This window comes from Apiospora marii (genome assembly GCF_038362585.1).
Source record: "Apiospora marii strain CBS 49790 chromosome Unknown utg000007l_segment0_segment0, whole genome shotgun sequence".
In the NCBI taxonomy this organism is placed as follows: Eukaryota; Fungi; Ascomycota; class Sordariomycetes; order Amphisphaeriales; family Apiosporaceae; genus Apiospora; species Apiospora marii.
Genome location: NW_027117379.1, coordinates 929,238 through 956,069, shown reverse-complemented (window position 1 = coordinate 956,069; position 26,832 = coordinate 929,238). Strand labels below are relative to the sequence as shown.

Below are 26,832 nucleotides of genomic sequence, written 5' to 3'. Positions count from 1 at the left end.
GCAGATGATGCCTCTCATAAAACGCCACTTAATGTTTGTATAGCCGCGCTCTTCAAATGCCTGCCACAGTATGTACAGTCAGATTGTGACATCATCTTCACTCTACGTCTCCCCGAAGACGAAAACCCCCTTGCCCTTCCTGAACCCCTGAAGCGTCCCCTGGACGGCGTCGCGCAGCGCGGCCTCCTCGGTGTCCCACGCCCAGTCGACGCCGACGACGGGCGTGTCGCGGAACTTGCCCTCGCGGATGAGGCCGAGGATCTCGTTGACCGTCTGCTTCTTGCCGGCGGCGTCGCCGTCGGCCCACCGGCTGAGCCAGAAGCCGACGAAGCGGATGTCCTTGAAGATGAGCAGGCCCGTCGGCAGCGCGACCGGCTGCCGCGACATGCCGCCGTACGTGACCATGGTGCCGCCGACGCCGAGCGTCTTGGCCATGGCCTGCGCCGACTTGCCCCCGACGCAGTTCAGGCCCAGCCGGACGCTGTCGCCGCCGCTGCCGCCCAGCCACTGCTTCAGCTGGTCCTTGAACTCGCGGCTCTGGAACTCCTCGTCCGTCACCACGTGCGTCGCGCCCAGCTGCGTGAGCTCCGCCTTGAGCTGCTCCGTCGCCTCGGGCGTGTCGCGCGCCCGCACCACGTTGATGCTGCGGTACCCCCACAGCTTCGCCAGCTGGATGGCCGCCCGCCCGACCCCGCTGTTGGCGCCGTTCTGCACGAACCAGTCGCCCTCGCGCAGGGCCGGCTGGGCGTAGTCCCGCAGCATCCGGTACGCCGAACAAGGGTTCACGGCGACGGTGCCGGCCTGCGTCGGGGTGAGCCCCTCCTTGTCGACGGGCAGGACCGCGTCCAGGGGCGCCACGGCGTGTGTGCGCCAGGTCCCGAACCCGGTCTTGGCGGGGATCACCCAGTCGCCCTTCTGCAGGTGGCCGGCGGCAGACACCACCTCGAAGACGCCCTCGTTGCCGGGGATCACCGACGGCTCCGTCGTGCCGATCAGTGGCGAGAAGCTTGGCTTCACGCCATACGTGCCTTGGATCGTGTTCACGTCGGCCGGGTTGATCGGCGCGGCAAGGGCGCGGAGGAGGACCGAGGAGGACGGGAGACTCGGGGAGATGGAGTGTGTGTGTAACCTGGAAAGTAAAGACTTATTAGCAAGGTACAAAAAGAAACGTTGTTACAGCGCCTAGTGCTTACTTGAGTACATCACTGGGCTCCCCGAATTTGGTGAAGACCAGCGATTTGGCCTGTGTATATCCGTACGGTCCTGACTTGTGCCGTACCTGGCTCAGCCTGGTGTTGGCCGTGACTTTCGATATCGAGGGCCGAGCTAGGCATCTCGGGAGGGCTGCGACAGTTCGCGCCGCCTGCGGTCGCATTGTCACCATTGTCGTAAATTGTGGTGTTTATGAGTGTTCTGAAATCATAAGTCGTCAAGTCGCTTCCTGATACGCGCAATTGGAATATCGAGTCTCAATCTGGGGTGTGGGGATGAGGCTTTGGCTGATGTGGTGGTCAATATCGAAGAGCTGGAGGAGAGCTACCTACTCCATGGACGACTGGAGCTTTTTGGGAGAGCTCTCTCGGCTGTAGGGGCTCGGCAATGACGTTGATTTTTGCTAACCCCCACTGCCCGCAAATGCACCCAAAGTGTTTCCGAAACGCCGGACGAATAGATGGACGCATCTTACCATACTGTATCGACTCCTTCTTGCCATTGGCTCATACTCTATATATAGAAAATGTATAGACTGATAAGCTCATGAGTATACATTGAATCGCGTATTCTAGCGACCTTGAAAGCTCCGATGGAAAACATGTCCGGACAGACTTTATGAGTCCGCTTCCATAGGTAGCGAGTTGAGACCTGGCATTTCCCTACCAAATTAAACCGCAACGGCTTCTTTTCAAAGTGCCATTTAATTTATCAATTGAAGCGCTGACAATATGCGCGAAGGCGGCATTTGTATACACTGGCGCCATAAGGCCCGGCGCCGTTGCGACAAGCTCGAAGACACCGAAGCCAAAAAGTTTCTTTATTTACTGGTGTCCATATTAGTCCTGGAAGTCGGTTGCACTTTTAAGTTCTCAGCGTCCATGACAATGATGTAAGAGCATGTAGCTTCAATATTGTTAGAAATGAATATTCGGGCAAATCAAGTTTCCTTTCCCTACACGCCTGGAGAATGCTCCATCCACACCACTGACACGATCAATCGCGATTATTTCCAGACCCGTGAATGAATATGTATTAATAACAACATTTGTCCTGTCGCTCTCATGTCCCATGAAACGTAGCATTGGGCGTCGGTAGTCCAAGCTCAACCAGCACAATCTGCCTCCTTCTACTCACCCTCCGGGTCCCCGAGACACAAAGCTCGAAGATACATCTGATGTCCTAGAGGGGAGGCTCGCCTATGGCACCCGCCCCCTTCTCATTCGCAACTCGGGGCGGCCATATGTCCATGGTAGGTGATAAACAATGAGCGATACATTCCGTAAGTGAGCGGCCGCGTTCTTCAAGATGGTATTGTGATACAACATATGCAAAATAACGAAGGGGAATAGTCCAACCAATGAGGAAAAACGAAACAAGGAAAAATGACGCTGTATGTCAATGAATGAGCTCGTCCGGAGCTGGGTATCTCTTATCTTCACATCCTAGGTTCCAATTGAACCTCACTCCACCCCTTTCCTCCCACGAACACAGGGACGTTCTCGGCATGGGACAACACGCCATTTTCTTGTCAACCGAGACTCTGGATGAGCTTAGGCCATAATGTCTGCACCAGCTCGGCGCAGGAACAGAGCCGTCCGCGCGACTACTTGATCTCCTTGAAGAGGTCATCGCCCATGGACGTATCGACCTTCGCTTGCAATGCGCTTAGCTCGGGGATCATGGGCGGGGGCGGCCCCGAGGGCTTTTGCGGCGCCTCGTCAAAAAGCGGTGGTGCAGGCGGTTGCAGAGTGTGCTGTTGTTCGACTACGGAATTGTTGCCGGATCGTAAGCGTCTGAACCAACCACTACTCCTCTTCGCTTTCCTCTCCTCCGCCATGACGCTGGCCGTGCGACTGGGCGGTCTCGAAGTGTTCTGGTCGCCGGCGATTGACGCATGATCGTCATAAGTGTTGTGCAGCAGGTTCTTGCTGAGCAGACGCCTAAGGCTACCCCGCGACGACAAGGTGGGGGACGCAGGAATATCCTCCGCTGGGCGCTTCACACCGCCTGTTATCGTCGTTGTGTGGCCGGTATCTGACTTCTGATCTGACTGGGGCGAAGTCTTCCTCTCGACGGCATGACCGTTCGCGGCCCCGTTAGGCTCCTTCTTCTCGCCACCGACCTCTGCTGGTGTAGGGGTCTTGGGCGGCGTCGGAACCTCTTGCACTGGCGACGGAATAGGCGGTGGGATGTTGGTACCGTCTGTCAGAGAACCAAAGTGGAAGTCTAATGCCGGCAATTGGAAGCGTTTGGTGCCTACCGGCTTTGCAGTGGTCGTAGAGGCGGGCATGGCGGGCGATTGGTAGTGGAGAGACCAAGTATCTATGCTTGGATTCTTCAAGGTTGACAGGATCAAAGTCGCCGTACTGTGGTGGAATGGCAGATATCTGCTGCAATCGGTGACCGATGATGTATTGGACCAAAACTAATAAAGGGCCACTAGAAAGATATTCCTGAGGGGCGCACGTCTAGGCGAACCAGCCGGTACGAACCGTGGCGGTTTTTGGGCGTCGAACGTTGTCAATTCACAGGGCCTCTTTTCAACGGCGCGTTCGGCAGGGGGGAGGGGAGAGAGAGCGACACAGAACTAGATGGCTTCAACGCAATTGGCAATGATGTTGCACAGAGAAGAAACAATCACACAAGCAAGCCTTCAAGGAACACAAGAGAGGGTGAGTGAGCGACGAAGACGGCTGGAAGGGTCTGAGCGACAACCTAAGAGATTGAAAAGGTGGCGCGCGGGCTTCGATGCTGTCTTCTCCCAATGAGTGGAGAGATGAGGGACGACAAGACGAAAGCGCTGGAGAGCGAGAGAGACGAACCAGGGGTAAGGATGCCGGGAAAGCACCCTGGGGGGCTGAGGTACCATGGGCTGCGTTGGTAGCAGGTATTAGCATCGTGGGCTGCTTTGCTGCAAGTCGGGGGGTAATTGATGTCACCTTTGACAGATGATACATAGCTTCCCATATAGAGATGTACACACGTAATAAAGGGTCCCCTGTTTGTTGTGTAATTTGGGCCAAATAAGGCCTTCTGTTTGTATATCACAAGTTGCCAGCCTATATGGAATGGAGTGCCGACATTGACGAACCAGTGTGGTCGAAGGCATTCATTAGCAAAGCTTTGGGAACCGCCAAAGTACTTACCGTGGCCCGAGGGAAAAGTACCTACTTTTCCATCAGTGTCGATTAATCCCGTGTTGGAATAAATTGAACTCGATACTGGTTGAATGGTCCCCTTTTACTAGAGGCCTCTGTGCGTGGAATAGGCAAAGCGTGGAGAGGTAGAGAGCGGAAAGTGGAGAGTTGGAGACTGGAGACTGGAGAAGACCGCAGACCGGAAAGGCTGGCGTCTGACAGACAAACCCAATTGGGAAAGAGATCGATTGACACGAGGTACCTGGCCTGCGCCAGATGTTCGGTTCTCTGTCTCTGATCAACTGAACCACTGGGGTTCATGCTGGCCCAGTACAAGAAAAAGCAACGCAATGCATGACATTGCATAAGTAGATATGGTCTTTTTTGACGCAGACCCAGAAAGACTACGACTTGCCTACATACTTACCTAAGATCAAAGAATACAGTATGACGCCGATGAAAGAGGTAGCCTCCAAGGTGGGAGGTGGGAGGTACTACTAGAAAAAGCGCACGACAACATACCCGCCTGTTCCCCGGCCCTACTGTAAATCATCAGATGACAGCAGCAGGCCTCAACCTTGCCGTTTGCAAGCCGCAATTACGGATCCTTAGCAAAGTACCTAACCTATTCATTCGCGGAAAGCCGTTTATCCCGCTCTTGAAGTACATACCTGCCCGACCAAAGAGCAAAGAGGAAAGAATATCTCCTCTATCACTCTGTCTCAGCCAGTGTGCTAATGTTTCGTTTGCTGTCTTGGGCGCACCCACCTCAGATTTGGAGCCCGCCCTGTCGGTACCCTCCATCCCGATTTTGCAGCGAGCGTTGAAGGATTGGCCACTACATGAACCTGGCTGCCCTGTATTTTTAGACACGCCATGGTAAGTAAATAGGGGACTGTCTATGTATTTCTCTAAAGCCCACACCACATCTGCATGTAGGAATATCGTGGTGGCTTTCCCAACCACAACCTACTAGAAAGGAACTATCAGTAGACTAGATATCTGCCAGTGCTAGTTGCCCACTGATTGATAATGGCATACATTAATCGTGATGGCTACCACGATATCGGACAATATATCTGCAGATGATCGTGCAGCATAGCATGGATCATCACTGCAGTTTGCCCTGGCCGGCCCCATCATTGCTTTGCTTGTTTGCTTGCATTGAAGTCCCATCGTCCCCGAATGTGCGACATCGAAAGTGGTCGGCCAGCAACCAGGCAAGCAGCGAACGGACTCTGAGCCGCCAGCCATGGCGCATTATGGAAAATCTGCCATCGCGCTTGTCAAAAAGCGGGTCGTTATATCTTTCTCGTCCAGGCTTCAACCTTGCAAACCTCACTTATACTTCAAGCTAGGCTATCTCCCTCGGCAGCCTGGCAAGATCCTTGTCCCGAACAAAATTGAATAGCTCCAAAGTGCGTAATATCAAGCGAGCCTTCTGTACTTGATATTTTACCATGTACGATGCATGGAAACTCAGCCGGACGGCAGAGCTGGAGTTCGAATCGGAACCGCGATCTTAAGTCCGCTGCTATTATATGTTAAGCGTATCCTGGTTGTTATGTGTCTAGGGTCAAGGGCGCCAACGACGTCTGCAATATTGCATTGAGATAGCTGCGGGACTACAACGTAGCATGGCGATTCGGAGCAACTATAGCGTCGGCCTCCAGTGCGATGCCATCATTGAACAATTTCTAACGATGGATTCATGTTGCAGTGCTGCCACATGATGATGCAAGATTAGATGGGGAGTATCTCAGGTAATCACTTAACACTCACCAAATATGTCTCACCAGCTCGGCAGTCATCGACAGAAGACAAATTCTATCCGATCGCTCCCGGACTGCGTGTCATCAATCTCGCTAGAGACTTTCAGATGCATCACCGTGGATTCTGCCTAGGGGCTATGACCTCTGAGTCTGCAGAGGCTCGTACCATAGACGACTCTCTACTCGTTCCTGCACACCCCTTCACTTTAATCTTCTGCTCCAGCATGTCCAGCTTCTATGTCTTCTTGATGACGCCGTCCAGGTTACCGACGGGAAGCAGCGACGCCAGCCGCACCTCCGATACGTGCCGGCCCCGCCACTTCCAGTGCGGCGGATTCGCGGGACCGAGTCGGCCCACGTGACGGCCTTCTTGGTCACATTGTAGAGCGAGCCCGGCGTCAGCATCACGGCGGGCGCGTTGTCGACGGTGGACTCAACGCCGCCGGGTAGCAGGTTGACCACCTCGTCGCCCAACGGCCCGGGCTCGAGCCGGAGCCCCTCAGCGAGGCTGGCAGCCGCTGCCTTGGACGCGTTGCTCACAATATTGTTGAGCGAATCGCCCGTCAGCTTTTCTACGGTGGTGATGATCATGGCGATGTCCAGCTACACGGTGGTGATGCTGGCGTTGCTAGCCTGCTTCAGTTTCGTGGGATTGCAAGCATATGTGAATACACGCCAACTCCCGATTCTGTGAACGGCGAGAGCGGGCGCTGCGCCCAAGCTGTACTGGAGCAGTCGGCGGGAAGAACTATCCGCTGAGGTGACATTGTCAGCGGCTATGTGTACAGGTAGGTAGAGAGGTGATTTCTTCTGGATAGGGTTCCGCGTTGGTTGATAGATGAGACGCGGAGACCGAACCCCTTTAGAGAAAGTGCGCAAGTTACAACTGTCCTCAAATATGTCTTTTGGTAAGGTATATGTCAAGCCACACGTACTTGGCTATGAGCGTCGATCAGGGAGTGTATTGCCCGTCAGCTCCTGGACTTAAGAGCTCAGCAAACTCGTTATGGCCGTGAGGAAAATGCCCTCATGGCAGTCCTGCTTCTGCCCACTCTCCGACAGCGAAACACAACTGCCGAAAAACCCCCGCACCGGGTGTCGGCCGCCTAATCCTCATCTCGTCCGACGCGGCCAGCTGGACCTATTTCGCCGAGCGGACGTCACGGCCCATCCTGGACGCCAACCGACGGGAGATTCCCGGTTGGGCCATGTAGGAACGCTTCGGGGCGTCCAAGCTGCTCGGGAAGCTCTTCCTCCGCCAGCTGGCCACGCGCATCCCCCGACCGACGGCGATGACCTTGGCCGCCGCCAACCCGGACTTCTGCTACGGGTCCGAGCTCCCCCGCGAAGGGGGCGGGTCGTGTGTGTGTGTGGAGAGAGTTCATGTGTTGACCTTGTGTTCCTCTCTATCTGGCATGGCGGCGCCGCTCTACAAGCCTGAAGGCGAAGTGGTTGCGAAACAGTCATGAGATTTTGTCGGAACATCATGCAACACATGTAACTGAGAACTTGTTTTTCGGACGTTTACAGTACGTAGGACCATTGCTCTTTTAATCATATTCCCCTATCTATCATACTTCTCAGACTCGAAGTCCCGTTTCCCATTTCATTTATAGAATAGAATACTCTCTTTCCAGCTTGGAAAAACAAACTAGTCATCAGGAAACAGATAGACAAGTTGGTTGATTCACGATAATACGCCCAATAAACCCGCTAGCATATTATTGTCGGGGCAGTGTTGACGCGCCTGTGTTCGCGATCCCATGTAGGTACGAAAGGATAACTGATAATTAGACTCCATCTAGGCATTATGGAACAAGTTAGTCTAATTCCTTCCATCCATGGAACGATGGATATCGAGGTGCCACCCTTTGTAGTCAGATGCTTCATGGGCCTGTGCTTTCATCGAAGGCTAACACATAGCATGTCCCCCCTTACGCCCTGAGTGCCTGTGTCTTAGCATGCAGCCAGTCTATAACGACCGGCATGTAAGCACTGAGACTGTCCTCCATGATGCTCCAAAACAGCCGCGTCGCCTCTTCCTCGGGAAGATCCAGATGGAACCTCTCTTGGACCTTGAGGACGGCCTTGTCGGGCTCGAGCTTAATGTCGGGAATATTGGCGTGCACCATGAGACTGAACAAGTTCAGGATCAGGTTTGACGATTTCCGCAAAGCCGCGAATGCCAACGAGCAGTATTGCTTGAACTGAAGGTACAGGTCGCTGTTGGAGCCGCCCATGGCGTCGACCATCTCCTTGCTCAGCTTCACCGCGGGGGCGAACGGCTTCGGGTCGCGCCCGAGAATAAAACCGAAGTCGGCATGGAAGAAATATCCATCGGGCGTGAGCAGCAGGTTTTCGTTATGCCGGTCTCCGACACCTAGAATGTAAGTGATGACACAGTAACCTGCGCAAGACTTGACAAATGCATCTAGCGTTTCCTTGCGAACACCCAGCTCGGCGCGCTCATCAGGATTATGCTGCTTGAGGTACGCGAGTACAGGATTGTTGCGATGCTTCTTCGCAATGTGCGCAAACGTCTGCGAAGGGACGAATTGCGAGGCACCAGCCGTCGTGCTGGTGGCTAGAATCTTGTAGGGAGAGAGCTTGAGGTCTAGGTTCTCCTTCTGGAGTAATTGGTCCATCAGTGTGATTATCTGGATCACGAGCTGATCTTGCCGCAAATCATCTCCAGTTTTGAACATCATTGGGTACTTGCCCCCTGATACTGTCTTGAAAGTGGCCATAATCGGCGACAAAGATGACTTGAAGACGCGAGTTTCCTCGGGCACCACGCCCGTAATCATTACTGACGGATCCAGCGGAAGCGGCAATGGTGGCTCGATAACGAGCATCTCCGTCTTGGGGTCTGCAAAGAGGGCCTTGACTTTGTCAAGTTTACGGTTGGAGGACTCGTGCGAGGCTTGAATCTCGCTGGAGATTTTCGAGAAAACTGCAATGAGTTCTGCCTGGCGTTTCATAGTCTGTCGAGTCTCGAGACCGCCTGGTCGGCTTTCCAATTCTCTCATGAAGTCGTATTGTACCTTTGCATACATCGTGCGTACGTCAGGGCCTTGCTCCGGGCTCTTGTCGTCCCATTCCACCCCAAGGTACCAATAGAAATAGTTTCCAAGAGTGAAGTTCTCAACCGCTCTGGATATCAGGAACGTTGCCAATGACGATGCTTCTGTTGCAGGATGTCGAGAGTCGGTCGATATGTGCTCAAACTTCAGCGCCTGCACCAACTGCAATAGGTAAAGCATCAGCTCGTTGTCGTCGGCTTTGCTGAGTCTGTCAACAGCGTATGCCCTCACAGCTGGGCTATCAAAAGTAGGACCAAGCAGCTCCAGAGCGTCATCCACATCGATCTCCGTCCATTTTGCGAGTACTTGGATGGCTTGCTTCGACTCGCTCTGGTCTTGCCAATTGACGGACTTCACAAACTTCGTCACCGCACGCTTATCTTTTGTCAAGTGGTAACGGAATTTCCAGACAAGATCCTTCTCTTCTAGGGTTAGAGTATGAGTGGGCGAATACGCCATTATCGTATTAAGCTCATCTCGGACTTTGGCGTTGGGTCGCAAGTCCTTATCGAGAATACCATGGCGATGTTGGCTACGAACAAGCCGTCTGTGTTTGCTTTCTGCAGGGTTGTCTTTTGCAGCAACTTCAGGGTCATATATCCTAACGATACGGGAACTCCCACCTGCGCTCCCGTTGATACCAGGGCCAAATTGGACCTCTGGGGGCGGTTTGATGTCAATGTTGGACTGAGAGGCCGAGAGCTGTTGAACGGTAGAGATAGGAGCTGGGGGATATTCGTGGTCCGTGAAGACGACCGGGAAATCGAATCGAGGCAGCTCGATCGTAAGAGTGAACTGCGAAGGGCCTCTTTCCGTATCTTGCGCCCCATCAACCGATCCCTCTTGTTCCTGCCGTAAGCTGGCTTGCCGCTGGAGCGACTTGACTGAACTTCTAGTGACCTCGGACGCCCGCCTCTCCGCCACTCTCCAGACCAGATGGTCAAGCCATTCAACTTTGGGTATCTCGTTCATCTCGTATTTCTTAAATAGCTTCTCCATTCGATCCATCTCATCACGCTCTTTATCCACAGCGACAAGCTCGTTCTTTTTGGTGCCCTGCCTCCTCTTAGGGACAGTAAACGGAGTGGTCGTATTATCGTTCCCGTCCGCCTTGTGATGGCGATGGATCATGCATTTTAGTCGACCTTTCTGGACCTGGTTGTCCTTGTCAAACAGTGGTAACGTAGTGCCCCCGAACGGTATCGCGTGGCCTTGGGCTTGCTCGCCCCCAGTCGGGGAGACATCCCAGAGGGTTATGGCCAAACATGAGTTGAGAGGAAGTGATTTGTATGGTATGGGGATGTCGAGCCATTCGTTCCAACTGCGACAATCAGATTAGCCAATATCACTAGCAAGTTTCGCCAAGTTAGACCAACCTTCTTTCGTTTTTGAACGCTTTGTAGGACGTCTGTACCGGAACAGTCAAGGGCTTCGAGCCAGCCCAAACCTGGACGGTGACGTATAGATCCGAATAGGGGCTATGTGCTAGGTCAGATACGGAGTTGTTCGGATAGCGACAAGCGTTGGGCGCATACCTTGTGTTCGAGCCGATGTATCGAAGTTCTGGTCTTTTGATCAGTGTCGACTCTTTCTGCGGCGTTTCGTCGCCTTCGAGGTTGACTCTGTCGGATTGCGCATTCAGTTAGGGCGTGGTATTTCAGAAGGGCAGGGAAGCAAGACCTTACATGCGAATGCTGAGCGGATAGTCGAGCGACACCGATTGCGCGAAGGAGAAGGTATCCATCCTAAAGCGCCAAAGCCATGCATGGCAGGTCCTGGGAACTACCTATGCGAAAGACGAGCAAGACGAGAGAGAGGATGAAAGAGTCTTGCGCCAACGGAGCGAGTTAACAAACCAAATAATTACTGTCATCAGCACTGAGGTTACATACTGCAAACAGTCAGTAGGTCGGCAATCGGGTCAATCAATAGGTACAGGCGCCACAGCAGTCACGTCACTGCCAGTAACCACATAGCTATTTAAATACGTATCTGATCTGATATGCATCTACTGAAGGTTCTAATGCAAGGGTTCTTGGTGGGATGTCTCACCAGCTCTGCCCCACGTTTTGTTCTAGGTAGTGCTAGGCTCCTCCCAGTGTGGTGCCTGGAGCAAAGGCAATTAACACCAAAACGCGTCGCCAAGCCTACGAACGCGTCAAAGAACCCACCCTCGATCGATACCAATATCGATACCAATATATCTGGACGAAGTTCACCTATCTTGCCGTCGATAACCCGAACGGTGGCGATCAATCTGCGCGAGGTTTCTTCGTCTGGCTCAACTGTCTTATTTGCTCTAACTCGCTCGCCGCTGTGTAACGTGACGCGCGGCTGCTGTTTTATTGCACACACACATACCCATCATGTCGACAGATGGCTCATCACCAGAGCCAGAGTCCCCATCACGGGCTTCCGACAAGGAAAACAGCCCGAGGACTTTAGTCATGAGGGACAAAGGCAAGGCGGCCGAAGGGGCCTCGAAGAGGAAGCGAACCATGACAAATGGCGGCGGTCCAGCCTACTCAAGACGTCGCACCGCAACACAGGAGCCTGGTGACGAGAACATATCAGAGCAATATGATCCCGACCAGTCGATAGAGCAGAGGCGGGAGGTCCAGAAGGGGTTCCGAGACCTGCTGAAGAATCTCAAAGAGAACGGCGATGAATTCCTCCAAGCTGATTCCGAGGGTCTGCACGACACGCTACGCAGGGCCAACGCCTTGTCCGCCAACGTGAAACAGACAACCGAAGCTACTATCGACTCAAAACTTCTGGTCAATACAGTCGACGCTTCTTACCGCAAGACTATGCGCCTGACCGCCGGAAACATTGCCCAGGGTATGGACGTGGACGAGTTCGTCTCTAAATGCATCACATACATGAGGATAGGTGGCGGCATTGCCGACGACGACGCACCTGATTTGTCCAGTACTCAGCAACAGCGAAGACGTCCAAACAGAAGCGCCCTTGCTGCTGTGGATGAAGACGATGAGGAGAACGGCGATGCAGGAGACCCATTCAACTGGGAACATCTTGGAAGATTTGCAAGTTGCACTCAGGCGCGACGGCCTGCGACTCCAGGATTCTTATTGGGCCCGCTATCCGTCGAAAAGAAGATACGTAAAGTGGTGAAGAGAAGTGCCCCCTTTCGACCCGGAAACCTTCAAGAAGTTCGGCCCGAGGTGTTGAATCCGGATGATATCCAGAAGAACGAGAATGGTGACCTTGCTGGCATCTGCAAAACGGTCCTAGAGCGGCTCATAGAAGTCGAACAAACCGCACAAGAGGAGGCACAAAGCGCGTTTGATGCCAACGACGATGAGATGACGGCCCAAATTATGGACACATACGGATTGAAGGCAAATGGAGGCATCGACTTGCTGAGATTTGTGGTGAACCCAAAATCGTTTGGTCAGACTGTTGAAAACATGTTTTATGTGAGCTTTCTGATTAGGGATGCCAAGATCAAGTTGGAATACGACGACGACGGATTTGCAACCCTTGGTGAGTGTTTACTGAATTTGACTAATCACTAGTAATGAGTATTGACATGCTGCAGTGCCAATCGATCCAGAAGAAGTCGAACAAAACGCTGGTCGGCAAACCGGCAGACAGAGGCAACAAGCAGTTTTCCATCTCGATATGGACGTGTGGCGGGATATCGTCGAAGTTTACAACATAAAAGAGCCACTCATAGAGCACCGGAGAGAGGAAAAGGTGAAGGGGCCAGGAGCCCGTGGCTGGTATAGCTGAGCCGACAACTCGTGTATGGAAGAAGGGCTCTTTGCGCATATCTCGACGGAGCAGTTCAAGTTTCCCAGCGAACAGTCGAACAGTCGGAGTAAAGTAGTTTGTAAGGGATATGCGGCAGGCTGGATGTTGTTCTCAGTGTAAGGCTCGATCAGTTGAGACCAAGACCAGGGATGCTCGGTCCTGCATCGGGATGAATTCATGATACCCATTTTGGCATTCTCCAGTTGATTGATCTTATGCTGTGCCTACGAAAACGAACAGTGAAACGATGAAGACCACGATGGGCTCAGCCAAGTGTGGCATCGAGTCTCTCCAACAGCGTACTACCAGGAATATCTTTCAATATTATGCTATGGAGTTGGCAGAGCCAGGTAGGTATCGTCCACATGGGGTTCAATTATATCTTTACATGCCATGCGTGCATATGGGTTCCGTTTCTGGAGTATAAATGGGCAGTTGACAAAGCAACCCCTGACAAAGGAAAGCCAACGATGGATATTATCTGGCTGGTTCAACTCGTATTTACAACTCGATGTCCCGACGGTGAGTAAAGACCGCATTTCCAACATTGCTAGAATGAAGATGTAAGTTGGAAGTCCTGCTGTCCAAGGCTTGATTGACAAGTGTTGAATGTGTTGACAAGGTTCGCTTGCGGAAGCCATCGTGGTGGTTGTGATAAAGGATGCCTCAAAGAAGAAGCGTACGTGGACAACAATCAACACAATCAGACCCAGCTCAATGAATCTGACAAAGGAGGCCCAACAGCGCAATGGGTCCCATCCGGACGCGCAGAGCATGGTGCAGCTTTGTAGAGGTCAAGCTTTGTCAATTAGGGGCATTGGCCGCTGGACAAGCAGACTTCAGAATTGATCTATCGGAAAGTGATCAAACAATAGATCAATCAAACTTTGTCCCTCTGCTCCTAAGGACGCCCAATTTTGGTTTTACAGACAACAACGCCTGTGTTCTTTTTTTTCTCTTTCGCCCAGGGGTTCCCCTTTGATAAGATAGCAGCACAGTAGGAAGGAGCAAGACCGCGGACGTGAACGCGACTATGGAGGGTGGAAGCGGCTCAGCATCGAGCCATAGCTCTGATGGAGGAGGGAAATCGAGTTCTGCACGCGCCGAGCCTGGAAGTTTGGCGGCAGAGCTGGCGGATGCCGGATGGAACTCGTCGTCGTCGTCGTCCGACAGCTCGGCAACCCCCAGTGACGGCGGGCGAGGACGGCCGTTGACGACCTCGGCTCCAGGCTCGCTATTTGCACGACCTTCGATGGGGTTATCGCCCCCGCCACTTCGGACCTGGGGCCCAGAGGGCCTGGCTGAGGAGCGCCGTATCGAGCAAAAGCATCGGGAGGAGGAGGCCGAGCGGAAGAAGAAGCGCGACTCTGAACAGGCCGTGCAGAAACTCGCCAACGAGAAGGATGAGCTCGAATCACAGCTTAAGAAGCTTCAGATTCACGCCAAAGACTCCGAACAGAAGATCCGAATGCTCGGCAACGAAAACGAGTACCTCAATGAGAAGTTGAGAGTGTGGCCGGAAAGTCACGAAGAAATGAAGCAGCATCTGACTAGCGAGAAGGAGGAGCTTGAAGAGCGGCTGAAAAAGTCCCAGGATGACTCCGAGCAGAGTGAAGAGAAGATGCAACAGCTCCTTAGCGAAAGGGGTTATCTCATACAGAAGCTGCAGGAGTGTCCGGATGAGTATATCGAAACTATACAAAAGTTGAATGAGGAGAAGAAGGAGCTCGAGGAGAAGCTGGAGAGCGACAAGCGCGACTTTGAGTCCCGTCTGGAGAGCGAGAGGAAGGATCTTGAGGAGAAGCTGAAACAGAGCCAGAATGGCTCCCGAAGTTCTGACGACCTGATAGATGTACTTACCAACGAGAAGCAGGACCTCGAACAGAAGCTCAAGTCAAGCGAGGAGGGCTCACAGACCGCCAACGACGCGATCAAGCGCCTCACGGACCAGCAGAAAGACCTCCAGAGGAAGCTCGAAAGGGCGCTCGAGGATGACGGGTCCGACGCCATCATACGGCAGCTGGCCGACGAGAAGGCGAACCTCGAGGAGGACATGACCCGATTCCAGGACGGCGCTAACCACAAGATACAGCAGCTAACCCGCGAGAAGGAGGACGTCGAAGAGGTGCTGGACACGGAGCGTCAGCTCCACGAGGGCGAGCTGGAGGACCAGAGGGACCAGAAGCAGGAGCTCGCGAAGCGGCTGGACGAGCTCCGGGTCAAGTTCCTCACGTTCATCAACGAGACGGAGGAGGACAGGAAGCGCTTGGAGGAGGTGCACGCCGGACACGCACAGGCGGTCAAGGAGTACGAAAAGGAGAGCAAGGCCTTGATGGACGCGGTGACGAGGCTCAAAAGCGAGAAGAAGAACATGAGCAGTGCTTTGGAAGAGCACAAGGCCAGGAACACGAGTCTGCAGGAGGAGAACCAAAGCCTCCGGCAGGAGCTCGAAGAAGCCAAGAAGCGTATCGAGGAAATAGGTGACGGCAATGGTGGCGATACCGACCGCGATTCCGTTTCGTCAGACGGCAACGAACCGCCGACAAGACCTGGTTATGACCAACTTCTACAGTACTATCATAAGTAAGTCACATACCCGCCAGCATCTAGGACTTTTGTTTCGAGCGGATGTATTCTTCTAATGCGTAACCGCCATTTAGAGTCGAGGACGCAGTCAAGACCCATAGAGGTGATCTCGACATGTGCACCACCGTGTTCGAGCGGTCCGGGGGCAATAAACACCACCTGGACAACGTCGAAGCCCTCGTGCGAGAGAGCTGGCAGGGGACCGTCGGGCCCGACGAACAGCCCCTGGAGCCGTTCGTCGAGCTCTCCGAGCACCTCCGGGCCGCGGCCGTACGCTTGCATGTCGACGGCCACTTGGTGCACGCCATTAACGGCGTCAGCAGCGAGTACCATGGCATAAACTTCCCGGCGGCGGCACCTGCAGCAGTAGTAAAACCGCGCTGGTCCTTGGCGGCAATACCGCAGCGGGTGAAGGGATGGGTTAGCAATAGCTCCTTCTTGGGCCTGGTGCACATGGTGATGATCTTGTTCTTCCTCGTGGCTACGTTTGCCGAGGGTAGCAAGTATGCGCAATGGGCTAAGGCGAATGCTGCGTCGCGGGCGTTATTTGCGGAGGACCGGCACTACGCCTGTGTGAGCGCGCCTCACATAAGCTTCTTTGCCTATATGGTGCGAGACGCCCTCGGCATCCCGAGGCTAGATTGATGTGCTATTTGCTCATCCATCAACTAGAAGATGAGAAACCAAGGGGGGCCATGGGGAGCAACTAGATACCATGTCTCTATCCCTTTCCTCTAATGTTGCACAACGAACAGAATACATTGGCAGCCTATTGGTAAGGCGGCTACGACACTCATACGAGACACCTTTCTTTTGTCAGTCAATACGACTACCACACGACACTCATACGAGACACTTCCTTTTGTTGGTCAAGAGCACCGCACGACACTCGTTTAAGACTACTTTCTTTTGTCAGTCTTCGATATAGCTATTGGGGTAGCAGGTAGACGTTGGCGTATATAATGAACGCTTTTGAGAGTCTGCACTCTGGTGGGAATGTAGCCAAGTTTCTTGCATCATACCCTCATCTACGTTATTGCCATATCTGTCTCACTAACTGTGAAGGGAGGATTCATTGACCTCACTGTGAAGCCCTGAACTCGGACCAGATGATTCATCGCAACTTAAGCCAGAAATAACCGGAATCAGGGAGTAGGTTCTGTCTGAGTCCTTAACTCACGAAAACCCATCCCTTAACTGTAGGAGTAGCTGGCAAGGGCTTAGCAGTAGGACAGTACGGCCATCATCCCTTACCAGGTAAGAAGTGCGCCAATACCGGTTGGTAGGCAAAACTTGCATCCCGTATTCATCCCATCTCTCGATACCGCAGACTCTACAGTATTGCCCAGCTTCGAGATCTTCCCGTGGCGCCGTCAAATACGGGAACCGATGACGATTGGATTGGCCTCCATGATGGTCCCTCGGCAGTTTTCCGATGCATTCCTCTTTCTCCAGTGATTAAAGGGGGTCGTCCATCGTTAATGCCACCATGCTATCCCGACTGCACTGACTCGAAAATCCGACAAAGTTCTGGTCCGATCCTGTGTCCCTTGAGCCGTCAATCATTTAGTGACAAGCGACATTTCCGCGGGTTGGTGAGTGGTCAAAGAGGGAGGCGCTCCTCTGATTTAACTTACTTTCAGGTCCCCGTTTTTCGGGACAGGTGAGGCTCCGAGCTGCCCCTGAACCATTGAACTTTACTCGGCAACCGGCTCGATTTGGGCGTAGTCGCATGCCTTCTAGATATACGGCTTTATTTCTGGAAAGGGTTTTGAACCTGAAAGATGATTGCATTCTGGTGTAAACCATACCTAATAGTGATCGGTTTCGGAAGATTCGGTGTACACTCTACGACTAGATGATGCTTCCAGACTTCTATGCCCCGGCGAACCACAGGCGTTCCTGATTGCGGCTTCATAGAATATTCCCTCTAGGCCGTTCGTTTAGCCACGTCGTACACCACGCCTAGGTCCCAACAATATTCATAATGTTGTCCCCAAAGTGCCAATTTCCACCGAGCAATTGCACGGCAGAGTTTCTTAGGTCCTGCTGGACCCTGAATTATGACGGCGGGACTCCGTCATCTGGCTACCCTCTCACCCAGCCGGCGCGACGCTCTGATGATCGCGCAACTGACAGGCGGAACGGGTTCAAAGTGATCGATCCGGAGCAATCTGCACGTCCTGGGACAGCTGCTTGGCGCCAGCTGCGTCGTCCGAGCTGCGTCCTTGGTCCACCGTTTTATGGTTTGCCCGTAGCTTCGTCGCTGGCAGTAAGCGACGGACCACGAGCTTGGCTTTTCGGAGAGGCCCATCCAAAAATAACCAGCTCAGGCTCGACTTAGTTAGAACAGGACCAATCACACCTAAAACCTCGCCGGATAGTATGGCATAAGGTTACCCGGCCCAGTGGCCCGGAATCAATGCGACTGGCCGATCCAATGTCTGGGAGTGAGCCGATTTATCGCTATCATCATTACTCACGCAATGTGGTGGCCATAATTAGTATCTGGGTAAAGAACGAGAAAGGGGGAACAAGGTGCTGGTGCTGGCGAATGAACACAAATCTCATCCTGCGCCTTATCTCTTCCCATGTCGGGATCTACCCGGAATAGTAGGTGTCAAGCAATCGAATAAATCCCGTCTGCAAATCCAGGTTCTCAGGAACCGCTGCCACAGTCGGGGGTGGCCGACTGGGAAATGGAACACCTTGCTTGACTCGCACGCCGATATGATCATACAAGGTATATGTAGACCCTCCATGTGATATCAAATCATAAAAAGTAATCCTGCTGCAGCAGACTCGAAATGTGAAGGAATAGTCGAGCCGCAATCTAGTTTCCCTACATATAATTATGCATCTGCCTGGGACATATGTAGCCGTAGTATGTAGTGGGCTGGAGTATCAATAGTAGGCAGTCGCAATGTAGGTACCACGAAGAGGCATCCGATGTCCCACACCCCGGCCCCGCAACGTGGTGGTCCCTTGGCCAAGATCTATCAATGTAGTGGTTGCGTGTGTGTGCTCCCTCGGGTATCGTATTCAATGCCAATCCACTTTATCCCCATCCGCTCCACAGAGCAGGCGCCCTAAAGACCCTGATTTTCTAAGGATAGAGCAAGCTGACCTTGGCCGGCCTGGCAGCGGCTGACGACTGGATGGCACTTCTGCCCTGGCGGTTATAGCAGATTCGCCTCCTGCTATACGGCCGTGGTGAGCCCGAGTGGTGATTACGCACATCTGGGCAGTAGGGCGGCTGTGTGAGGGAATCTCCAGTCTTCTTTAATATACACATACCTGCACACTGTATATCAAGGAGGGTGGGTCCTGGCTTTGGCTGTCCACTGACCTAGCTCTAAGGCTGAGCCTGGATATCTTGCTGGCCTGCTGGCGCTTCTCTCGGAAGAATCGCCGTCCAACAATCGATGAGGAGGTGCTGTAAGTGCATACACCTGCAGACTTGAGCCAGCCATGGCGACGCCTGTATTAGGGTAACCAACAGAGACCAACCAGGCTATCCTTAAGAGTTTAGATTGCTAATTCATCGGTTTGAAGTCCCAGGCTGGGACCCAAAGCCGAGGGCGTGCATGGTCCACCATCGACAAAGCCTCACACTACTCTAATTACCCACCCCCCAGCTCATCAAGGACCAGAGCTGTGGCGAGCGGGTGCGGGTATATATTCTCGATCTTGTCTAGTATTCTTGCCTTGCGCCATTTGTGTTCTGGCAGAGAATAATGCAATATTATGCGAGAGGTTGCAGCTCAACTCTGACGCGAATAACGCGAGTAGGTATTCTAAACACAAAGTCGAATCTGTAGATTGGTCTCTTACCTCTGTGAGGGTGATGTTGGTTCAGCTAGTTTGCCGATCCCTCGGTCTAGACTTGGGGAGATCTGCGATTTGTATGTGCAGATTACCCATTTTTTAAGCCGCCTCTAGCAAAAATGCGGCTCTCCAGGTAGCCTCCTCCAAAGAGGAAGGACAGTAGGAATCCGACCTGGATGCCAGATCCTGCGCTGTACGTAGTAGGTTCGGTATGATTCAAGACCGAAACGAATTTTCCCTCCTAGCGACCGAAGGGCTCAACCCAAATGGTAGCAGCAACAGACAATGCCAGCATGCATCAGGTATGCTGATGCATGTAGACAACATACTCTGACATACCTTACATCAAATACACATGATAGCCACCAGCCAGTTGGGGATTTTTGGGCGTCGCAAACCTGTCCACATAATAGGCTTTCCGATGGCGACGATGCGCTGCAACGTCGACAGGTGTTCATTTTGTTTCAGCGAGGATAAGTTTCGACGGGCGTGAGCAAGCGAGGGACGAAATAATAGCCGAGCCCGGGTTGCGGCCGGCAATTGACAGTAGTACCAAACAAGCAGTCGTCAGCTCGTCAGTGTTTCTGAGTTGTCTCTGGGTCGGGGATGTCGTTCATGGGATAATGTGGCAGGATGCTGGCAGCTGGCTGATTGGGTTCAGAACCGTGACATGGTCGGCGAAGCACTCTCAGTCTTCAGACACGCCTGTCCCGCGAGACGAAACCTCAGCGATGTCACCCCAACTTAGCTTCCTCATCAGATGAATGGTCTGGACTCTGGACCGTGACTAACGGACTGATTGACTGCCACCGAGCCAGCGAGTGAGAGTCTTCCCGAGGGGGCCGACAGAAACAGCATGGACGGTGCCCGCAAGCACTGCAAGTCCCGGCCCGCAGTCCACCAACCAACAATACTAACAAACGGATCATGCACGCCGTTCGATGGATTGAAACACGATAACCAGTTGCCAGCAGAGATTGGTACATAGAATAAGAGGTTCTAGGTTCAATGCCCCCCATCGTACGGTGCCCCGTTCTTATCTTGATCCCTCTCGTCCCGATTCGACAGAGCAGGCGGTTCTGTAACATGACAGGCCGGGACTCTTTCGGTACCTACGACTTATACCTGCCTGGTGCCTGGGGGCCCTGGGAGTGGGGGGGTTGAGCTGGAGGGCCGCGAAACACGAGACAAGCAGTGTAACACAAACCGCGGTCGCTTTTATTCCCTCTTAAGCGCCCCTCGACCAATCGCACGAGGCTAATGCGAGGAGCGAGTACGCCGAACAGTCAAACGTCCCATCTTTCCCAAATCTCTGGCGCGGTTTTGGAAGCTGGGTCGCTGTCTATTTCTGGCGCCTGTCATTCTCTTCTTAGCAGCTCGCTTGGCTGGGGGTGCTCGCTGGTCCAAACGCCGATCGATCGCATCCCCGATTTCATCACATTGATCACTGCTTGGAAGGCGTGCAATGCAAGATATACTAGAGGTTACACTACTGCACAGATGTACTATTCAGAAACACTATTGGGGAATTTATTGGCAGGCAATAGGATACACGTACCCAACCGAAGGGGGCCTGAAAGGTGCAGGGCAAATATTCACTCACTGCAGGTAAGAGAGAGAGAGCAAGATACATTACCATTACAGCGATATCCCAGAACGTTGCCCGTACGATACGGTACGATTACTTACTCGCCAGCCAACCTCGAGATGCACGTTTGGCAATCCCCGGCCCTGGTCTAGCCAGGTACACGCACCTCCTGCAAGCAGCGGGGCTTTTGGGACTACAGCCAGACAGCGTTTTGCTTGCTTGCGTGATTACACTTTCCTCGACCGTTAGGTTACGTGCCGGTAGATCTTCAACCGGCAGTGCAGCTGCACTGCAACAGCCCATCCTGGAAGGCAAAGAAAAGACAAGACGACGCTCTCCCGCTGCTGTGCTGCAAATCACTGTCTGTCCTGTGCACATATGCAAGTACATACGTATGTACGTATGAACCAAGTATCATATCCTTTCACCGTGATCAGAATTGAGTGCCTGCCATTATCAGACGAATCCTCCCAATTACCTAATATTCGGCGGCTCTTAGAGAATGCGGTTGGATGGCTACCAGGAGGAAGAGGAGCAGCAGCAGCAGCAGCAGCAGCGTGTCAGCGTAAACCTTCAGGGCGTCCAGCCACGGGTGACTTCTAGAGGGCCCGGTGCATGTGCACGCACATCTTGACTGATTGATTGACCGTAAAAGCCACCCCACTTCACTTTCCCCCTATTGGTCGCCGTCGTCGTCAACCACTGTGAATCATACAAGGTACAGTAGTGGCACCTCTGCCACTCATTACCTAAAGTCTTGGTCGCTGTACCTATAATACGGCAGAGGGAGTACAAGCAAGGGGGCGTGGGCGTGGGCGTGGGAGCCGTCGTTATGTAAGAGATTCTGGAAACTCCTGTTATCAGCACAGCATTATTATGAATTCCTGACAAGTCCAACGCCCGCAAGCTACGTGCAGAACTTACTCATATCCTCTTTCGGGCCATCGACGGTGCCAACTAGAAGCTGGATTGGGTTTGCACCTGCGCCGAGTAAACCACCGTCAACCGTATTACTTTTTGCCGGTTTTAGCGACGGGTACAGTCCAATACGATGCAATACGATCCCATACGTGCGCAGGTCCGAGTGAGTGCCGCCCAGAAAGCCTAGAAGCTAACCTTGTCCTGAGCGTCCCCATTTATTTGATGATGTGTGGGGGAATTCCATCCTCGGGATGGAGCCCACTCCAAAACAAGCAAGGGACGGAGACTGCAAGCTAGCCAGAGGACAAGGACTAGGCAATGGCAGCGTAAGTGTGTAGGTACTCGTAAAGGGCAAGGGAGTAGGTTATTGTAGCCATCCCAAAGCTTGAACATCGATGTTCCCTCCTGGTAACTCACATGAGAGCCTTGGGAATATAAAAGGGTAGCTCGTCCTCATCCCTTCAAACTGTCTCTAGCACATCATCACCTCAAGCTACCCTGCCTGTCCCGTACCAAGAACAGCTCCAATACCCGCCATACAGCAAGGAAACAAGACTGCGTCCTGTTCCCGAACTCGTCCTGTCGCTATACTCTATATACATTGTATTGCTGCTATTCGATCTCTCTGGTCTCCTACCACCAATCTTTATCCAAACTCCAAGATCCAGCTCTCAGCCCACCAACTTTATCTACACGCTGATCTGATCGTCGATCTCACCCGCGCCCTCTCGCTCTGCTCCAATATTGCTTAGACACCTATTTCCACATCTCCACACCACATCAGCCGTCAAGATGCACTGCTACTGCGCCAACTACTACGTATGTATACCTTTTACCTACTTGCCTCAACTGCTTCCTCAGATACTAACAACTTTGGCCTTCAGAGCGCAGTCAACTGCCACAACAAAGTCTCCCAGTTCGGTGAGCGATGCCGGCTCTGCACAGTATGTTCCACCCATCCCGTTACCTGTCTCCTGTAACACCAAAAATGGCTGACCCTTTTGTTTGAAGGTCATGAATGAAGGTGTCTCGGCCCGGTACGACAGCTTCGGCCACCAGGCGCAGCCGCAGAGCTATCAAGACATGCTCCGAGACGACTCCAGCCGGGAAGAGCGCCGCGGACGCCCGCGCGAGCGCAAGGGCAAGGACTCCGGCAAGTCGCGACAGCACAGCTAGACGGAAGAAAAGACAACGAAGCTCCGTCACGCCATATAATTGAACAATAGTAAAAAGGAACGAAAAAGAAGAAACCAAGAGGCAGAAGAAGAATGAAAGCCGGAAAATGATATGCTTGGAATATATCAACCACGCCGCAAGGGACATTGGCGTTGTCATGTGCCAGGGATACAGAGCCACGACATGGGAGTTTATTATTTTTACCGAAAAGGGACAGCCAGGAAAATACCCCAAAAAACGACCATTGGCTTATCCAGGCAGGCATTGGAGGTCACCAACAACAACTCGGTAGAACATCTGGTCAATGAGAGTGGGAGGAATAGCTAGCTACACAGCAGCGCCCACTCGGAGTACATAATGAAAAACTAATACGACTTTACGATCAAACAAACAAATCCCCCCTTTCTTTCTTCAATTCATGCGTGGGATGTCTGTGACGGCGATGCGATGCTGACTGCGCATCACAGCCAGGGAACCAATCAGGTTCTCAATCGATGACGGCATCCCCAAAGAAAAGCATTGAAGGAACGCGAGATAGGAATGCCGAGCCAAGCACGCTACACTTACCTGTACTGTACCTACAGTAGAAAGTCCCCGAGGCGATGGGTTCGCTCGAGAATATCCATTGGCCGCCGATCGAACCCTTACTTTTTTTTTGGCCATGACCCCTCCATCGGAATCTACCCATCGTGCCCACTGCCAGCTAGGGTTTGGTCTAGTCAACCTACTTGACATAGGACCGACGAACTCGACGTTGCGCCGAGAAACCACCACCTTTTTTCACTAATCCGCTCTCTCTTCTCGTTATCATGACTCTTACCGCCGTCAAGGTTCTTTGCTCCCATGCCAGGAAGCTTTGATTCCTCTGTCTAGAAGTCCTTTCCTGCTCAACTAAGGAAGGTGGGCACTTTGACAAGTAACTACGGGATAGCACCACCGGCCCCACTCTGAAAAGAGAGAAATCGGCCTGCCTTTTAATACGAACTTCAAGTCAAAGAAGTCTTGGTCAATTCTGCTGGACAGGTTTTCCAGGAGGTCTTGGATCGCTTTGGTACTGACACCTTGCTGCCGAGCGCCGAACCCAAACGGCCCCAGCTGCTGTTATGTCTTCTGTCGTGGATCCTGCCCTGGCGCAGATTTTGGCCAGCTCCAAATCAGCGCCCCATCTGCCGCAGCGCGTCAAGACAAACCATGCCGGTGCGACATGGGCCCAGACCTTCAAGTACCGCCCGGAGCTGTACATCCAGCCCGAGTCGCTTGAGGAAATCGAGGCCCTCGTCAACGCCGCCCGGCAATGCGGCCGTCGCGTCGTCACCACGGGCAGCACCCACTCCCCCAGCACCCTGACCTGCACCTCGTCGTGGCTGGTCAACCTCGACAAGTACAACCGCATCCTGTCCCACGACCAGGCGTCGGGCGTCGTCACCATGCAGTCCGGCATCCGCCTCTACCAGCTGAGCGCCGAGCTGGCCAAGCTCGGCCTCGCCATGCCCAACCTGGGCAGCATCAACAGCCAGAGCATCGCCGGCGCCATCTCGACGGGCACGCACGGGTCGAGTCTTCAGCACGGGCTGCTGTCCGAGGACATCCAGTCTCTCCGCATCACCCTCGGCGACGGCTCCTCCAAGTTCTGCTCGCCCACGGAGAACAAGGAGCTGTTCCGAGCGACGCTCATCTCACTCGGCGCCCTTGGCATTATCACCGAGATCACGTTTCGGGCAGTGCCGGCGTATGATCTCCACTGGAGACAGTCGATCGACCGGGACGTGAAGATGTTCAACCGGTGGACGGAGGATCTGTGGACCCATGCGCACTACGTCCGAGTCTGGTGGTTCCCCTACACACGCCGTGCGGTTGTCTGGTCCGCCCAGGACACCGAGGAGCCGCTGCGGGAGCCCAAGTACTCGTGGTACGACGGCAGCCTCGGCTACTACGTCTACCACAACCTCCTCTACTTGGCCCAGTTCCTCCCGCGGACGCTCCCGTGGGTGGAGTGGTTCGTCTTCGGCATGCAGTACGGCTTCAAGGACGGGACCGTCACCGAGGCCGTGCAGCACAGCGACAAGGCCCTGCTGATGAACTGCCTCTACTCCCAGTTCGTCAACGAGTGGGCCATCCCCCTGAGCAAGGGCCCCGAGGCCCTGCGCCGCCTCAGCAGCTGGCTCAACCACCTCACGCCCGAGGACCCGGACTACGTGCCCCACAACATCCCCTTCTCGGCCGAGGGCCTGTACGTCCACGCGCCCGTCGAGGTCCGCGTCAGCGACACGTCCAACCCGGCCCTCGATTCCAACCGGCGCGTCACCCGCCCCTACCTGGACATCACGGCCCGGGACGAGGCGACCCTCTACCTCAACGCCACGCTCTACCGCCCGTACCACGCCGACCCCCCCTGCCGCGCCCGCTACTACGAGGCCTTCGAGTGGCTCATGAACGACCTCGGCGGCCGGCCCCACTGGGCCAAGAACTTCGACGCCGGCGGCGCCGACATCGAGCGCATGTACGGCGACGACCTGCGGCAGTGGCGCCGGGTCCGCGACCAGGCCGACCCCGACGGCGTCTTCGTCGGCGCGTGGCACCGCGACACCGTCCTCGGCAACGGCGTCAAGCTGCCCAACGAGGAGCTCGAGCTGGCGCGGGAGAGGCTCTGGGGCGGGGGCTTGGGCTATACCGGGACCACCACGGGACAGCTTAAGGCCCTCGAGGCGGCGGCTAGCCAGGAATAGTTTACTATCAAATCGCCACCGATATAAGCTGTCGTCCCCGTTTTATTTTACCTGTTGATACATATGCAGAAGTATAGGGCGCAGGTTACGAATTCGAGGATCCCATTCGGCATGTCCGCAATATCATGTTACTGTTGAACGCGTATGTGTGTGATGATGTGCTCTGTAGGGAAAAGATCCAGACAGCAAGGTCATGCGGGTTCATCAGGGACAGAGAGGACAGCCAGTACCTTCTCTGATTTCCTTGCTACCTACTGCTACATAGTTCTTGAACATTATCACGCAGTGGCTGGGGTTGCTTTCGAGTAACCTTGAACTTCCCTGCTACCAGACTTGCGCAAGACAATCTAAAGACATATCACCGATCACCGCTGGCTTTCTCTAAATCACAGATCTCAAATGTGCCATGAGTGGTGTCTAGTCTCGACCAACTGAAGTAGTTTCTCTTTTCGAAGTGTAAGTGTCATGTATTCTCTAAGTTCCGATTCGCCTACGTAACTAGGTTGATCAGTCAAACAGATGTAGCTAAGAGGTCTGCATATAGACATGAGAGATAATCAGTTTCAGTCCTTGCGTATCCGTCCGGCTCGAACTTGTCATCGTTTTTTCACCAGAGCCCAGATAGTTGACGAGCACATTAGTATACGTAGCCTCATACATCCGAGGTGGCGTCAAAGGGCCGGAATGGAACAATACAGCACCCGGCGTTATTGGGTTCTGGCCACAATAGACACGAATGCAGCGAGAACACTTTTGGGTAAGGAACTATGGTGAATGTGTGGTAATATTAATCCAGTCGCGGGCTGTCAAAATACGGAAAAGGGGGTTACCGATACGGTCCTTTGGCGCCATTGAATGAGAAAAACGAGAAGATCCTCTCTCTGCTCTGCTTGCTACCCAGATATTCACCACACAATGATCCTACATAAAAGTTATAATATACCCCCTTGCCCCTATTCGGGTCTCTCGCGCGCAAAAATACGTTAGTCTAATAACACCTTCTCCTTCCTGCCCGGCTGATTC

At 53.4% G+C, this 26,832-nt stretch overlaps 8 protein-coding genes across 8 annotated transcripts; 4 read left to right on the top strand and 4 right to left on the bottom strand.

Annotated features, from left to right (window-relative positions):
- Positions 1 to 102: 102 nt before the first annotated feature.
- On the bottom strand, positions 103 to 1,375 carry PG985_010695 (NAD(P)-binding protein; the record flags this gene model as incomplete). The annotated part of the gene is made up of 2 exons (XM_066830463.1): positions 103 to 1,129; positions 1,194 to 1,375. The coding sequence occupies 2 exons, from the start codon at positions 1,373 to 1,375 to the stop codon at positions 103 to 105; spliced, it is 1,209 nt and encodes a 402-aa protein (XP_066681145.1).
- Positions 1,376 to 2,818: 1,443 nt separating this feature from the next.
- PG985_010694 (uncharacterized protein) lies at positions 2,819 to 3,505 on the bottom strand (the record flags this gene model as incomplete). Its single annotated transcript, XM_066830462.1, has 1 exon — positions 2,819 to 3,505. The coding sequence occupies one exon, from the start codon at positions 3,503 to 3,505 to the stop codon at positions 2,819 to 2,821; it is 687 nt and encodes a 228-aa protein (XP_066681144.1).
- A 2,326-nt stretch (positions 3,506 to 5,831) lies between these two features.
- On the bottom strand, positions 5,832 to 6,715 carry PG985_010693 (uncharacterized protein; the record flags this gene model as incomplete). Its single annotated transcript, XM_066830461.1, has 2 exons — positions 5,832 to 5,886; positions 6,420 to 6,715. The coding sequence occupies 2 exons, from the start codon at positions 6,713 to 6,715 to the stop codon at positions 5,832 to 5,834; spliced, it is 351 nt and encodes a 116-aa protein (XP_066681143.1).
- Positions 6,716 to 8,058: 1,343 nt separating this feature from the next.
- Positions 8,059 to 10,951, bottom strand: PG985_010692 (Phosphatidylinositol 3-kinase- root isoform; the record flags this gene model as incomplete). Its single annotated transcript, XM_066830460.1, has 4 exons — positions 8,059 to 10,528; positions 10,584 to 10,685; positions 10,743 to 10,829; positions 10,893 to 10,951. 4 exons carry the CDS (start codon positions 10,949 to 10,951, stop codon positions 8,059 to 8,061), a joined length of 2,718 nt encoding a protein of 905 aa, XP_066681142.1.
- Positions 10,952 to 11,573: 622 nt separating this feature from the next.
- PG985_010691 (uncharacterized protein) lies at positions 11,574 to 12,963 on the top strand (the record flags this gene model as incomplete). The annotated part of the gene is made up of 2 exons (XM_066830459.1): positions 11,574 to 12,714; positions 12,770 to 12,963. The coding sequence occupies 2 exons, from the start codon at positions 11,574 to 11,576 to the stop codon at positions 12,961 to 12,963; spliced, it is 1,335 nt and encodes a 444-aa protein (XP_066681141.1).
- Positions 12,964 to 14,017: 1,054 nt separating this feature from the next.
- PG985_010690 (uncharacterized protein) lies at positions 14,018 to 16,215 on the top strand (the record flags this gene model as incomplete). Its single annotated transcript, XM_066830458.1, has 2 exons — positions 14,018 to 15,567; positions 15,645 to 16,215. The coding sequence occupies 2 exons, from the start codon at positions 14,018 to 14,020 to the stop codon at positions 16,213 to 16,215; spliced, it is 2,121 nt and encodes a 706-aa protein (XP_066681140.1).
- A 6,484-nt stretch (positions 16,216 to 22,699) lies between these two features.
- Positions 22,700 to 23,083, top strand: PG985_010689 (uncharacterized protein; the record flags this gene model as incomplete). Its single annotated transcript, XM_066830457.1, has 3 exons — positions 22,700 to 22,726; positions 22,792 to 22,851; positions 22,919 to 23,083. The coding sequence occupies 3 exons, from the start codon at positions 22,700 to 22,702 to the stop codon at positions 23,081 to 23,083; spliced, it is 252 nt and encodes an 83-aa protein (XP_066681139.1).
- Positions 23,084 to 24,186: 1,103 nt separating this feature from the next.
- On the top strand, positions 24,187 to 25,809 carry PG985_010688 (D-arabinono-1-4-lactone oxidase; the record flags this gene model as incomplete). The annotated part of the gene is made up of 1 exon (XM_066830456.1): positions 24,187 to 25,809. The coding sequence occupies one exon, from the start codon at positions 24,187 to 24,189 to the stop codon at positions 25,807 to 25,809; it is 1,623 nt and encodes a 540-aa protein (XP_066681138.1).
- Positions 25,810 to 26,832: the final 1,023 nt, after the last annotated feature.